General features: G+C 42.6%; 1 protein-coding gene across 1 annotated transcript in view; it reads left to right on the forward strand.

Moving 5' to 3' along the window:
- Positions 1-422: 422 nt before the first annotated feature.
- The window catches only part of KDM3B (lysine demethylase 3B), a 55,161-nt gene continuing 41,916 nt past the window's right edge, over positions 423-13,667 (forward strand). The window contains exon 1 of the mRNA XM_069104305.1: positions 423-695. Within this exon, the coding sequence (XP_068960406.1) occupies positions 498-695 (198 nt within the window). The 5' untranslated portion in view covers positions 423-497. The remainder of the gene's footprint in view (positions 696-13,667) is intronic.

A 13,667-nucleotide genomic window follows, 5' to 3' on the forward strand; every position in this document is an offset into this window, starting at 1 on the left:
AAGGAAGATGACCTACAGGGGCTCAAGGAGTAGGGAACCCCCTGACTGGGGATCCATGACTCTTGCCTCTAGTGCCTTCGTAGAGGGCGCTGTTTATCGGAGGCCAGAATAGGGGCAGGAGAAAAAGGACACCCCACCCACCCGGCGTGCAGTTCCCCTCCCGACCGCAGGGGGCGCTGCAGCGGGGAGACGGGGTGGGGCGCTGCGAGGGGCCCGGGGCTGCGGCCCCGCTCCGGACCGCGGGGGGCGCTGTGAGGAGCCCGGGGCTGCGGCTCCGCTCCCGGCCGCGGGGGGCGCTGCGCGGCGGCGGTGGTTGGTGGTGGCTTGGGGGTGGGGGGGAGGGGGGTAGGGGGTGCGGAGGCCTCGCGGGCGGGGGGGGGGGGGGGGGGGGGGGGGGGGGGGGGTGCGGAGGCCTCGCGGGCGGATCGGGCGCTCGGCGGCGGCAGCTTCTGGGCTTGGGGAGGCGGTGGGAGCGGCGGGTCCGGCCGGCCCTGGTCATGGCGGACGCGGCGGCCTCCCCGGTGGGGAAGCGGCTGCTGCTTCTGTTTGCGGATGCGGCGGCAGCCTCGGCCCAGGCACCGGCGGCGGCGGCGGCAGCAGCAGAGAGCGGGGATCCGGGGCCTGCGCTGCGCACTCGGGCCTGGAGGGCCGGGACAGTGCGGGCCATGAGCGGGGCGGTGCCCCAGGATCTGGCGGTGAGTGGCGGGCACGCTGGGCACGCAAGACCGGGGCTGTGGGGCCTGCGGCGGCCCAGGGAGCAAGGGGGCGGCTCCTGCCCTCTTCTCGCCAGTAGGGACCTCCGTGAAGGGGCGGGTGGGGGCCCAGGGCCCCGGGGCAGCAGGAAGGGGCGAGCCCCCTGGAGTGCCCCCCATTTCCTCTCGGGAGACGTGCCGGGGACTAGAAGCTGCTGCTTTCCAGCCATCAGGCCCCGCCTCCTGGGCGACCCCTTTCCCGACGCCCCCCTCTCCCCAAACACGCCTTCCCAACAGTCCCCCGGAATCCTTCCCCCCAACCCCGGGGCCCTCCCGGGCCTCCGGGCCCCGGCCAACAGTGGGCGCCCCCGGAACTGCAGCCTCTTCCCTGCCTCCCTCCCTGTCGGCAACTTCCCCCGGGAGGGCTCGGAGCTTGGGCTCCTCTCTCTCGCTCCCCCTTCCAGGAGTCCCGCACCCCATCCGCCGCCCTCGGCCAGCCCCGGAGCCCGGGCAGCGTGCGGGGGAGGGCGGGACGGAGCGCAGGGGCCGGCGCGGGGCGCGGGGCTGGGCTAGTCCCGGCGGCCGGCCCGGCCTCGGAGGAGGCCCGCAGCCCCTGGCCGGCCGCTCCGGGTCTCACGCACCCGCAGTGCTCCCGGAAGGTGACAGCTGCCTCGGCCCGGCAGCCGCTCGGCGCTCCCGCTCTTCCTCCGGGGCCCCGTTGGTTCGCCGGGTCCTTCAGTTTCCTGCCCCCGGAGCCAGCTCCCGCCCGCCCCGGGAGAGGTTCTGGGTTTTGTGCTTGGGTTTGGGTTTAAACTTTGCGTTTGGCCTCTGCCGTTTGGGGAGCAATGGGGGGGGCGGGTCGTGGCCCAAGCTAGGAGTGTCCAGGGTGAGGGTCTGTCGGGGGCGCCCAGCTCTTGTCCTGGAGCTTCTGCAGGCCTCCAGTTCCTCCTCCCCGGGCCGGCCGGAGCTTCTCTTTTGTGGGTTTAGCTTGTGAAATGGGGGGCGGGGTGGAGGGGGGCTCTGGAGGTGTGTAACAGTTAAACGTCATGCTTTGAAAGTTTGGTTTTCTGAAGTAGTTTGCACCTGCCTATATTTATCAGCAGTTAACTTAAAAATAATCTTCCATGATTTTTGAAGTTTGGAGTGGGTGTAATTTAATAACTATTAGTCTATCTCAATTTTTTTTATTTCTGAGTTTTGTTTTGAGGGGGGAAAGGTGTAGAATATCTGTGGTTCTGCGGTGTTATTTGGTTTGTAGCTCTTTGGTCATCTTGGCCGTCTTTTAAAAACTCAGCCTTGGTGCTTTGTGGATTGTTGAAGGGGACAGTGGAGGGATTTATTTTTTAAGATAGAGGGAATGTGGAATGGAGGAAGAGGCCAAGGAGAAGGGAATTTGGAGGGAGAGAGATTTCTCGTGGTCCTGTTTAATACTTTGACTTAAGGAAGTGAGTCAAAGTGGAGTAGTATTTCCCTCACTGCACTTGGAAGTGAGGTTACAATCAAGGTTTAAGGCTCCTTTAAGATCCTTGGAAACGGATTGGTCCACATTTCTTCAATTTAATTCTTATTTATCAGAACAGTTATCAGTGTAAGAAATTAATTAGGATTAAGCATGTTTTTTACCTCTCATTTTGAAGTCATGGTCTTTAAACAACCACTTTAATGTCTTCTGAGGGAGTTGGATATTCAAAGCAAGTTAAGTAAGCTTAGCACCTATCGGGAGGAGGACCCATAGACCTGGTTCCACAGACTAGGTAAAGTTGCAGTAATTGTAGAAACGTGAGTGAACACTTTGAAATTTCATTGTGACCTAGCAATGGGGCTCTGCATGAAGTCAAAACAACTTTTGGTTTTTTTAAAAGCTTTCATTAAAATGAACTTATGGAAATTTTGACTACCCTGCAAAATATTTCTTGCTCTTCCACACTTAAGCATTGTTGTTGTAACAAGTTGGTTAAGTGTATATCTGTAATTTGAAGATAAAAGCCAAACTGTATGCCATATTTTCCATTTTGATTAAATTTCTTGTTTATCCACTATCCTATTTCTCTTAGGCCTTAGGCTTGTGGGCCTTTCTAATTTGCATGGCCGTTGTACAACACTCTGTAGTAAACATCACACTGTAGTAAACATATTCATCCACCAATCACAAGTGCTCTTCCTGTACTCATGGGTGGAGTTTGTAGATAGCAGGCCAGTGATTGGGCACACGTTCTTTCTGTTATTTTTAAGATGTTTTCAGGCATTCATAGTTTTGAGTAATGCATAGCAGGGCTCCCCTATTTAGTATGAATAATTGAGGGTTGGCTGAACAAGCTTCTGGAGTGCTTCAAAACATTCCTATTAACTTTAGGCACAAATGATAGTGTAAATTTCTAAATACACTTTGATGTTGAAATTGCTCAGAAGTTAATGTTCCTCCATCAAATTCATAGTGGCAAAACAACATCGAAGTTTACAATCTCCTTGAGATGGAAAATGAATATAAAAAACCTGTGTCTTTTAGCTTAGAAATTTAAATCTACATTTATCTGGAGCCACATTGAGTTTTTAGGCACTCAGTTACCTTGTACCATTTGGGTTGGGTTGTTTTTTTTTAAATGCCAATTTCTATCAGATCAGCGGCTCTTGAACAGCTAACTAGTTTCTAAAATAGCATTATCTCAACTTTCTCTTCTACTCATTTCAAGTTTGTTCAGTATCTCTTCATATTTTCTTACATAGTAGGTACTCAATAAATGGTTGTTAAATGAGTGAATGAATCATAGCTTCCTTATTTTCCTTAGAATGTTCTCTATTAACTGATCTTCCCTGGTATCTCTCTAAATGGTTCCAAGTGAGAGATGCTCACTCTTCACAGACCTTTCATAGGCTAGGCCTAATTATTTTCTACTTCACTAAGTGTCTCTTTCCTATCATGGATTTCCTTCCCTAAGAGCAGGATTTTACCAATCTTGCTGTTCCTGTTGTTTTCCTCAGCAACCATCTAACTTCCACCTAAACATGACTACTAGAAGGTAATATGTCAGTTTCATTTGTCAGTAGCACCCTAAACAACAGCTGGGGTGGGCTCCTTCAGGCTTTTCTTGCCAGAAGGGCTGGGGGCCTTAGCACCTGCTACTGCTTCTCAGTTTTCACTTGCCTTTGACAGGTTGGTGTTTTTTAGGACTCCAAAATGCCTTTGCTTCTTGAGATATCAATTATTGTCTTTCTGTTCCAGGAAGATTTTCATAAATGGAAGTCATTCTGTCTACAGTATTGCAGACTGTGAGAAGCTTACTTTTATCTCTTCACCTAGGAGCAGCCATGATCTTAATCACAAAAGCTAAATTCATAAGAGACTGGTTTATAAACCCAAATACCATTTTATTAATTTACAGTGGAAGCTATGCTTAGCCTGGGTTGTATGGTCTACACAGACTGCCTATTCCCTACCCACTACCTGGAGATTAAGCCAATTCCAGAGATCAAATTAAAAATTAAAAGGTTGAATATGTAGCCAAAATTAAAAACAACAACTCAGTCAGTAAATATTTATTAAATGACAGCTATGTGCCAGGAACTGTGCTAAATGAAGAAGATATAAATATGAAAAAGCAGCCCTAGTCCTCGAGGAGTTGGGGGGGGGAGGGGCGAGGCAACCCATAAAAGGAAGCTGAAAAGGCTAGGAGTAGGAAGGGAAGGAAAAGGAAAGTGATAGAATCCAGTCCAAACAGACAAGTGGGAAATGGGGAGATGGCTGGACTGGGAAAGCTTTTTAACTGAAAACTTTGAGAGGAGTTCTTTTCTGTCGTCCAACCCTGCCATCAGTAGGGGGGAGGGTAAGGCTGATGCAGCCTTGTAGGATGATTAGTTTTCTGGGGTCATGATTAGAGGCCAGTCCAAACCTGTGCGGCAAAATAGGAAATGAAGTGGAAAAAGGATATTGACATCCAGCTAATACGTAGCCTATTATGTTGTCTTCTTGTTCTAGTTAAACAGTATTTCTGCCTAAAAGATAGCTATTTCATTTATTTGGCACTAGGCCTTAAGACCTAGACTTTCCACCCTTTCAGGGTATACAAATGCAAAGCAACCCAGTCCCTGCCCTCAGGGACTTTACATTCTTGTGTGGGAAGATTATACTTAAAGGGGAATTGAAAAGATTTTGGGGGAAGGGTGGGAACGGTTTAGTTATTTGGAGCTGTAGCCAGGAAGTGAGGATGGAAGCTTCTTACCTGGGGTAGATAAGGCAAAAGGTCACTAGTTGGAGAGTCCTGAGGTAGGGGTGGGTGTGATGACCTGGGTGGAGACTTGGTGGTTTGAAGCTGTTGGCAGGAAGTAAGCCAGGAACAGTATCATACTTACTGAGCTTGGATAATATGAAAGACTCATTCTTTGTTAGCTGTCATTTTTTTCTTTTGCTCTCTTCCATCCATTATCGGCACATTCCATTACTTGACATCACTTGCTTCTTATCTTTTAGTATATTAAAGTTTCCCCAAAAAGCCTAATTTATATAAGATAGCACTCTAATTGTATCTGCAACGTTGTTTATTTTTTTAAGTGTAGGTTGCCACTGTAAAAGTTTCCAGAGCAGACTTTAACCCATCTATTTATGTGAAATTTTGTTATCCCAAGTCAGAGAGCATATCCTTTCTGGACTTTTATCTAACCTTTATGCTCTATTTGCAGTAATACCTCTTAATTATTGTTACTGCTAAGCCAGCTGTCTTCTCATTTGCATTTATAGATAGTGTTTCTGTCAAGGTCTACAACTTTATTTTCTAGCCAAAAAAAAAAAGAAAAACTTATCTTCCCTGGGCTTTTTCTCTGTTGTTTTTGTCTTTCCCCCCAGGCAATCGAGGTTAAGTGACTTGCCCAGGGTCACACAGCTAGCCTAGTGTCTGAGGTCAGATTTGAGCTCTGGTCCTCCTGACTCCCCGACCAGTACTCTGTGCACTGCCACCAAGCTGCCCCAGGTTCTTTCTTTGTATGACCAATAAATGCAAACTTAATTTTTTTTATTGTGTGGAGGAAGGAAGAATGCCTAAGGGACATCGTACCAACATCAAAATAAAGCTTACTGTTTCTCCTACTCCTCAGAATTTCCTGTCCTTCAAATTTCCCTATTTAATGTTGAGGGTGCTGTCATTTCTTCTGGTCTCCCATTTTCATAACAGTGTCAGTATCCTTGACTTTTAACTCTCCATTATTGTAATTTCTAATTATTTGCCACCTTGAATCATTGCTTCCTCCACAGTACACCTTTCTCATTCTCAGACCATCCTACTTCATGCTCTTATCATCTCATCATCTCTTCCTGGACTATTGTATTCTTTGAGAATTTCTAATAATCTTCCTCAAAGCACAGGTCTAACTAATCATGTTACTGGCTGTCTTTCTCAAAAATCTTCAGTGGCTCTCTTTTGCCTCTAGGATAAAATATGGGTCATTTCAGTCATGTCCCACTCTTTGTGAACCCATTTGGGGTTTTCTTGGCAAAGATACTGGAGTGCTTTGCCATTTCCTTCTCCAGCTCATTTTACAGATGAAGAACTGAGGCAAACAGTGAAGTGACTTGTCCAATGTCACACAGCTAGCTATAAGTATCTGAGGCCTGCCCATATGCTCCATACCTTGGCACTTAAAGCCCACTGTAAACCTTGCTTGGGTCTACCATCCAGACTTTTCAAGTTACTCCTCTCCATTCTAACCAAATTGGCCTACTCTTTGTTTCCTGAACTTAGCATTCAGTCTCTTTCCATTCTGTAATTTCGTGCTTTTTCTGTATTTTTATTCCCCCATGTTTGAAATATGCTTTTTCTTAGAATCTTTAGCTTCATTCAAGGCTCAGTTCAGACGGAAACTCTGCTTCCACCTCCTCAAATTTCTTGGTATTTATTTATCTGCGTATAGGTTCTCTCCTATTGCAAACTCCTTGGGGGCAGGGGCTGTATTGATTTTTTTTTTTTAATTTGTATCCCTAGCTCCTTGCCTGACTCCTAGTTGGTAATTGGCAGTTAAATGCTGATTGATTGAAATTCTAATGCCTTTGTCCTGGTTTTCTTTAAAAAGTAAGACTTTGGGTTAACCTTCTACAATATTCTATAGAAAAATGTGTTCTAGATTCCAAGCAAGAACAACTTACAATTTTTGGAGGACAACCGATTCATAAATTGGTTTAACCTGTAGGGGGTAAATCCAATTTGGATTTCCAGCGGCATTCCCACTCTGCAGTTTACATTTCAGTGATTGTACTTCACAGAGTTTACAATCAAAGTGTTTCTTCTGGATTTATCTAGTGATGGTGGAATCATGCCAGTAATTTATTTGTCTTGAGATTACCAAAGTCATAATATATTGGGCCCTTTTAAACTGTTTTTCTAGATCACGGTTGCTAGAAAATTACATATCTCAGTGAGCAGTGACTGCTTATTTGTTTAAAATAAATTAGGATTTGTGTTCCTCATTTTTATTCTGAAATTTTATAATCTTGTTTCAAGACTATGAAGTGGCTGTTGCCAACACATAAGAATCCACTTCATGAACTATCCTGGGATCTGATCTTCATTAGCCTTTGGAAAGCTGAGATCATCTATACTCTGCATCCTAATTGGTACATTTAGTGTCTTGAATGGAAAGTCCTCCTGGGTGTTTGTTACTGGCAGGACCAGCATCAACTCCAAATGGGAGTTTCCTCCATCATCTTCCTTTGGGATATTGTTTTTAAATTAATTAGACTAGGATGTAAAATTGCTCTAGTAGACAATTTTTCCTCTTTCTTTTTGGAGGGGGGTAGGTAGGGCAGTTGGAGTTAAGTGACTTGCCCAAGGTCACACAGCTAGTTTTGTGTTAAGTGTCTGAGGCAGATTTTGAACTCATGTCCTCCTGACGCCAGGGCCAGCGTTCTATTCACTGCGCCACCTAGCCGCCCCAAGCAGACAATTTTTCTACAATTTTGGGAACATTTAAGATTTACCTTTAAAATACCTCCTTATGGATATTGTCAGATGGATTTGTGATTATAAGGATGTGGGTACTGCCTCTAGGTATGAGTTTTGTAACCCACTCATACCTAAATATTTTGTGTGACTCTTTTCCAAGTCTGGCCATAAGCTTGCCATGGAGATAATTCTAAAGTACTTGTATGTATTCTCTTGACATAGTAGGAATGCCAGCAAAGCACACGTATCCATCAGTATCAATTATACTTACCTTACTTGTCACATGACCAGCCTGTCTTGGGATTTTGCTCATACTTTTTTTATAATGTCCTTTAAACATGTGCTCTTTTGGAATTCTTGACTCACAGAACAAACTACAAAAGGGCTTTTTTTTTTTCCTTTTTGGAGGGCAATTGGGGTTGTGACTTGCCCAGGGTCACACGGCTAGTTTTTGTGTCTGAGGTTGGATCGGAACCCAGGTCCTCCTGACTCCAGGGCTGGTGCTCTATTCACTGTGCCACCTAGCTGCCTCAAACTACAAAAGTTTATTTAGATTTCCTGTATTAAGTTCATACTTATTCTGGTGACCAAAGAAAGGGGAAAGGTTTGAAAATTCTAGTGACTAATATCAAGTGAGCTAATGGGTTTGTTGTTTGAAGTTGGGTAGGTAGCCTCTTTATCTTGGGGGTGGAGGAAACAGGAGAGAGATGGAAGAAGGGAGAAGGAAAAAGGGTCTATCTTATGTCTTCTAGGGAAGCTGATAGAGAAAATACAAACCAGAATGACATATGGGAAGTCTTTGGAGTAGTTTGGAAAAGGATTAAGTGTTAATTGAAGGTATTTTATTTTATAGACATGCAAGTGTTTTTAGAATATATCTGTTAGGTATATAAACTATGTAATTTTAAAAGTCACTCTATTCAGGAATGTTTGAGCTAAGTTTTTGTAGGGGGAGCTGTGAGAAGCTTGAAAAGGAGGAATAGTGTCTACAAAAGTAAAGGTTCGACCAGATGTCCCTTCCAGCCCCAGATATTGTGATGCGATGAGACAATTGCTTCTTCCCCAACATTGTCTCAATTTGCTACAGTTTTGTAGGATGGATATTTTGGAAGACTCCCATTTTGTTGTAAACTGTAGAGAAGACTGGGAAGAAAAGTTCTGTTATCAGTGATATTCATATGAGAACAAGCCTTGTGAAAACTAAAACCAAGTATTTCCTTGACTTTATCACTTTGGAAGGTCTGTATTTTTTTTTCCCCTCCTCTCTGGAGAATTTATGAAAATGCAGTATTTCAGAACTATCTTTTTCCTTATTTGATTTTAAAACTCCTAAGTCATATCAGTCTGGAGAGAATCTTTTTTAAAAAAGCAAAAAGTTACACTACTATATCGCTGTTCTCTTAGGATAACATCCTCCGATTCCCAAGTGCCAGCTTACTGTTGCTTTTTCCCATCTTTGAGAAACAGTGCTGTTTTTCAAATACGTTAAACCTTTTTTTTTTTTAATCACATTCCGTTTATAACTTAACATTTTGCTTTCAGTGTTCTCTGGGTTGATCCATGAACCATCACCTATTTGTCTTAATCTTTACTACTGGCTAATCTGTAATCTGACTACTACCAGTTATTTTGTGTGTAAAACTTCTCTGACCCTACTTCATTTCTAAGACCTTTATTTCCAGATAAGTGTTAAGCTCAATGCTAGATGCATATCCTTCAACAGACATTTATCAACTCATCAAAAATGGTCCACATTTTTATTCTAATCATTAATCTTTAAGAAAATAGATGCTTTTTGGTTTTTTTATAGCATTCATTTTAAAAAATCTTTTAATTCTAAACCTTAGAAACTAAATAAAATGAGTGTTTCCTTATGCTTAGAACAGAAAAAGAAGATTGATCATATGTGAAACTGGGAGTCTAGTATATATACAGCTTGCTTTTTTTTAATCAAATGCTTTATTAACTTCTAGTTTACGTCATTCATTTCTGCAACATTTTGAGTTACAAATTTTCTCCCTGTTTTTCCCTTACCCATCACCCCAAAATAGCAGTCTCACTGAATATCCCTCCCTCCAATCTGCTCTCTCCCATATCTTCTCCCATACCCCCTCCAACTTTCCAGTAGGGCATGGTGGATCTCTGTGCCCCAGTGCCTGTATATCTTATTTCCCAGTTACATATAACCTAATATTAATAATAGTATATATATATATATATATATATTTTTTTTTTTTTACATTTGACTTTAAAACTTTGAATTCCAGATTTATTCCCTTCCTCCCTTGTCACCCACCCTTACTGGGAAGATAAGCAATTCAATATAGGTTGTACATGTAGCTTGGTTTTTTTTTTTTAATATGTAATAAACTCAGAATATAATTTCCCAAACCATCCTGCTTGTGATGTCTCCTAGTCTCTTCATGCTTCAATGATCCTGACCTCTTTTTTTCCTCATATTTTTGGTTCTTGCACCCCCCTCTTTTTTGAGGGGGAAGGAAACCTTATAACAAATATGCTTAGTGAGGCAAAACAAATTCCCACATTGGCTATAGCTGAAAATATATGTCTTGTTTTGTGCTTTATCATCATTTCTCTGGAATGATAGTTGGACATAGCATTAATCAGAGTTCTTAGATCTTTTTCTTTATAATCTATAGTTGTTACTGTTGTATAATTCTCTTGGTTCTGTTTATTCTTCATTAATTCATAGAGATCTTCCTAGTTTTCTCTGAAATTGTTCCTTTCATCATTTCTTACAGAATAGGAATATTCTATTATATCATGTGCTGTAATTTGTTCAGCCATTCCCCAATTGATGGGCATTCCTTTAATTTCTAGTTCTTTGCCTTTGCAGAAAGCTACTGTAAGTATTTTTGTAAATATCATTTTTTCCCCTCTGTCTTTGATCTCCATGCCGTATATAGTTCTAGCAATGGTTTCTCTGAGTTTAAAGGACAAACGGTGATTTGGGGGTTTGAAAGACTGGTGGTAATAGTTGCAGAATGATTGGGCCAGTTTACAGGTCTGCAAACAGGGCATTACTGTGGCTGTTTTACAACAGTTCCTTCAGCAATTGTCATTTTCATTTTGTCTTGGCCAGTGTGATGGATATGAAGTAGAAACTGGAGTTGCTTTAATTTGCATTTCTCTAATTATTACTAACATGGACTGTTTTCATTTGGTTATTTATAGCTTGAATTTCTTTCTTTGAAAATTTTGTATCCTTTGCCCATTTATTTATTGGGCATGGTTCTTGTTTGAATACGTTTTAATCAGTTTCTTATGTATCTTGGATGTGAGATCATTATCAGAGCTTAGTCTCAAGAAAGTAGTTGTCCTTGGCTTGCCAAAGGCTCATTCAGCCATCAATCCTTATATAACTCAATAGTCAGGGATGTTAGGAAATAATTGATTTTACATCAGTTGGGTGACTCACTGTATCCCAGCTCTTCCTTAGAATTGTAAAGCAGTTTAAAGAGTACCTAAAAGCTTTATTGTTTTCAATTTCCAAGATTAACTGTGATATAATATTATATTTCAACATGTGGAAAGGTTTCAATTTATTCATTATTTTTGCTTAGATTTTAGCATGTTTTTGTTGAATATATTAGTGTTAAAAAGGCAGCATGGTATAGTGCAGGGGTGGGGGACATGCAGCCTTAAGGCCACACGTGGCCCTCTACGTCCTCAAAGTATGGCCCTTTGACTGAATCCAAACTTCACAGAATAAATCTCTTTAATAAAAGGATTTGTTCTGTAAAACGTGCACTCAGTCAAAAGGATGTGGGACCTAAAAGGTCACAGATTCCCTACCCCTGGTGGGATAGAAAGCTGGCCTCAAAGCCAGGAACCCAAAGATTCATATCTCACCTCTGACACCTACTGGCTGTGTGACCTGGGGTGAGTCACTTAATGTCCTCAAACACTGAGATTTTGGATTATGAATTTCAGAGAATCGGTTAACCAACAAGCATTTATTAAGTGCTTACTATGAGCCTGCATGATCGATCGTATGAGAGATAGTATTTGTAATATGCTTAGTACAGTGCCTACTACAAAGTACTTAATAAATGATTGTTCTTTCTGCTTCTTGAGTGCTGGGTACAAAAAGAAAAAACAAAAATAGTTCTCTGCCCCAAGCAAACTTACATTCTAATGGGGGTGGGGAAAGAACATAAGTACATAAATCAGAAAATACAAGATAAGTATAGGAAGATGGCTGGTAACCTTAGAGTACATATTACCAGCAACTGGGAGGGGGGGGGATCAGGAATTGCCTCCTGGAGTAAATGGAACTTGAGCTGAGTGTTAAAGGAAGTTGGGAATTCTAAAAGTTACATTGGGAGGGAGAGCTTTCCAGGTAATAGCTAGTAGAAAGGCACTAGGGAAAGATAGAGCCTCTTATGTGAGGAATAGCCAGTAGGCCAGTATGGCTGGATCCATAGAGTGCATAGAGGAAAGTAGAATGGAAAGGTAGGGAAAGGCCAAGAGTGAGGAGATCCAGCTGTGAAACAAAGGACTTTATATTTGATCCTGTAGGTAATAGGAAGCCACTTGAGTTTATTGATTGGGGGTGTGGGGAGGGGGTAACATGATCAGACTTGTGCTTGAGGAAAATCACCTTGACAGCTGTGTAAAGGGTAGATTGAAGTAAGGAGAGACATGAGGCACTCACACCATTTAGAAGGTTTTTGGAATAGTCCAGACAAAAGGAGATGAGATTCTAAACTAGGGGGGCTGGGTGGGTGGTTGTATAACTGTAGAGAAATGATTGTATTCTAAAGATGTTATTGGAACAAGAAGTCAAGGATGATAGTGACAATGAAATTGCAAAAGTGAGTGAAATAGTGCTGGTGCCTTTGACAGTATATAAAGGAAGTGCAGAAAAAGGGAGAGTTTTTTGGGGGAAATGAGTTTGGGATGCTTATGTTTGTCTCGTCCTTCAGAAAATTCTTTGACAGCAGGGTCCAATAAGGATGGATAGTTGTTCGGGATTTTTTATTTATCATATTTATTTATATATTAATATATCAGAAGGCCTGCTTTGATGACATGCTAGTCCTACCAGAAAATAAGCAGCCCTCCCCTTCCTCCTTCCCACCCCTCACCCCTGGCCCAGTAACATGGTTAAGTAGACCAGCCAACTTAGACTTTTTAACTTCTCCCCTACAGAAGTATGCTTCATTCAGTATGTACTTGTTAAAACCACGGCCACCTGGTAGTTCCTGCTGCCTTTATGTTAGGGGTCAAAAAACTCAAACCACCACCACAAGCTTAAGTAAAAGATGGCCAGCAATCAAAATGAATTTTTTTGTCCCAATATTACTTTCTGCCACGAACAGCCCTTTTCTCCATAACAGGAGAACTCTACTTCTGACCATACCTTCCATTTGTTTTGCCTCTCTGGTAGCTGCTATAATGCCGCAACACTGTAATCTTTTATTAGAGATACTGTTATTAGAGATACACCCTGGCCCCATGTACAGATACTCCATATAGGGTATTTTTTTTTAATTTAAATATAAAAAATATTACTCTGTTTCTGGTGAAGGGATGATAATTGGCAAGAAGTTTCCTTTTCTCTAAATTTGAGCTGTCCACATTTGTTCACATAGTCTATAAACTATCTTTTGACTGTTGTCTAGGCCATTGAAAATATAAAGAGGCCTATACAATTAGAAGACAAAGGCTTTGTTTTCCTGTCTAAGTTGAGACCACCACCCCTTACTAAATCTTACCTTACAGCCTCATGAATTTAACATTCTTCCCCTCCTCCCAACCCCCCCCTAGTAAATACCTCCCTCTACCCACCCCAGCCTCCAATTTCAAATACTTTTTTTCCTCCCAGCAACCAAGATTCTCTGCTAATTTACAAACCTGATTAGGTGGAAGCTGTGGTTATGTTTCCTCAATCCCTTTCCTCATTTCCCATAACATACTATTTCAAAGGCATCAATGATGGGGAAAAAAAATTAAAACATCCCCTAATCCCCTTGGAGACACACACACACACACACACACACACACACACACACACACACACACA

This window comes from Petaurus breviceps, unplaced genomic scaffold, assembly GCF_028583685.1.
Source record: "Petaurus breviceps papuanus isolate PSGF00001 unplaced genomic scaffold, PetGlider_PUasm1.0 685, whole genome shotgun sequence".
NCBI classification, from domain to species: Eukaryota; Metazoa; Chordata; class Mammalia; order Diprotodontia; family Petauridae; genus Petaurus; species Petaurus breviceps.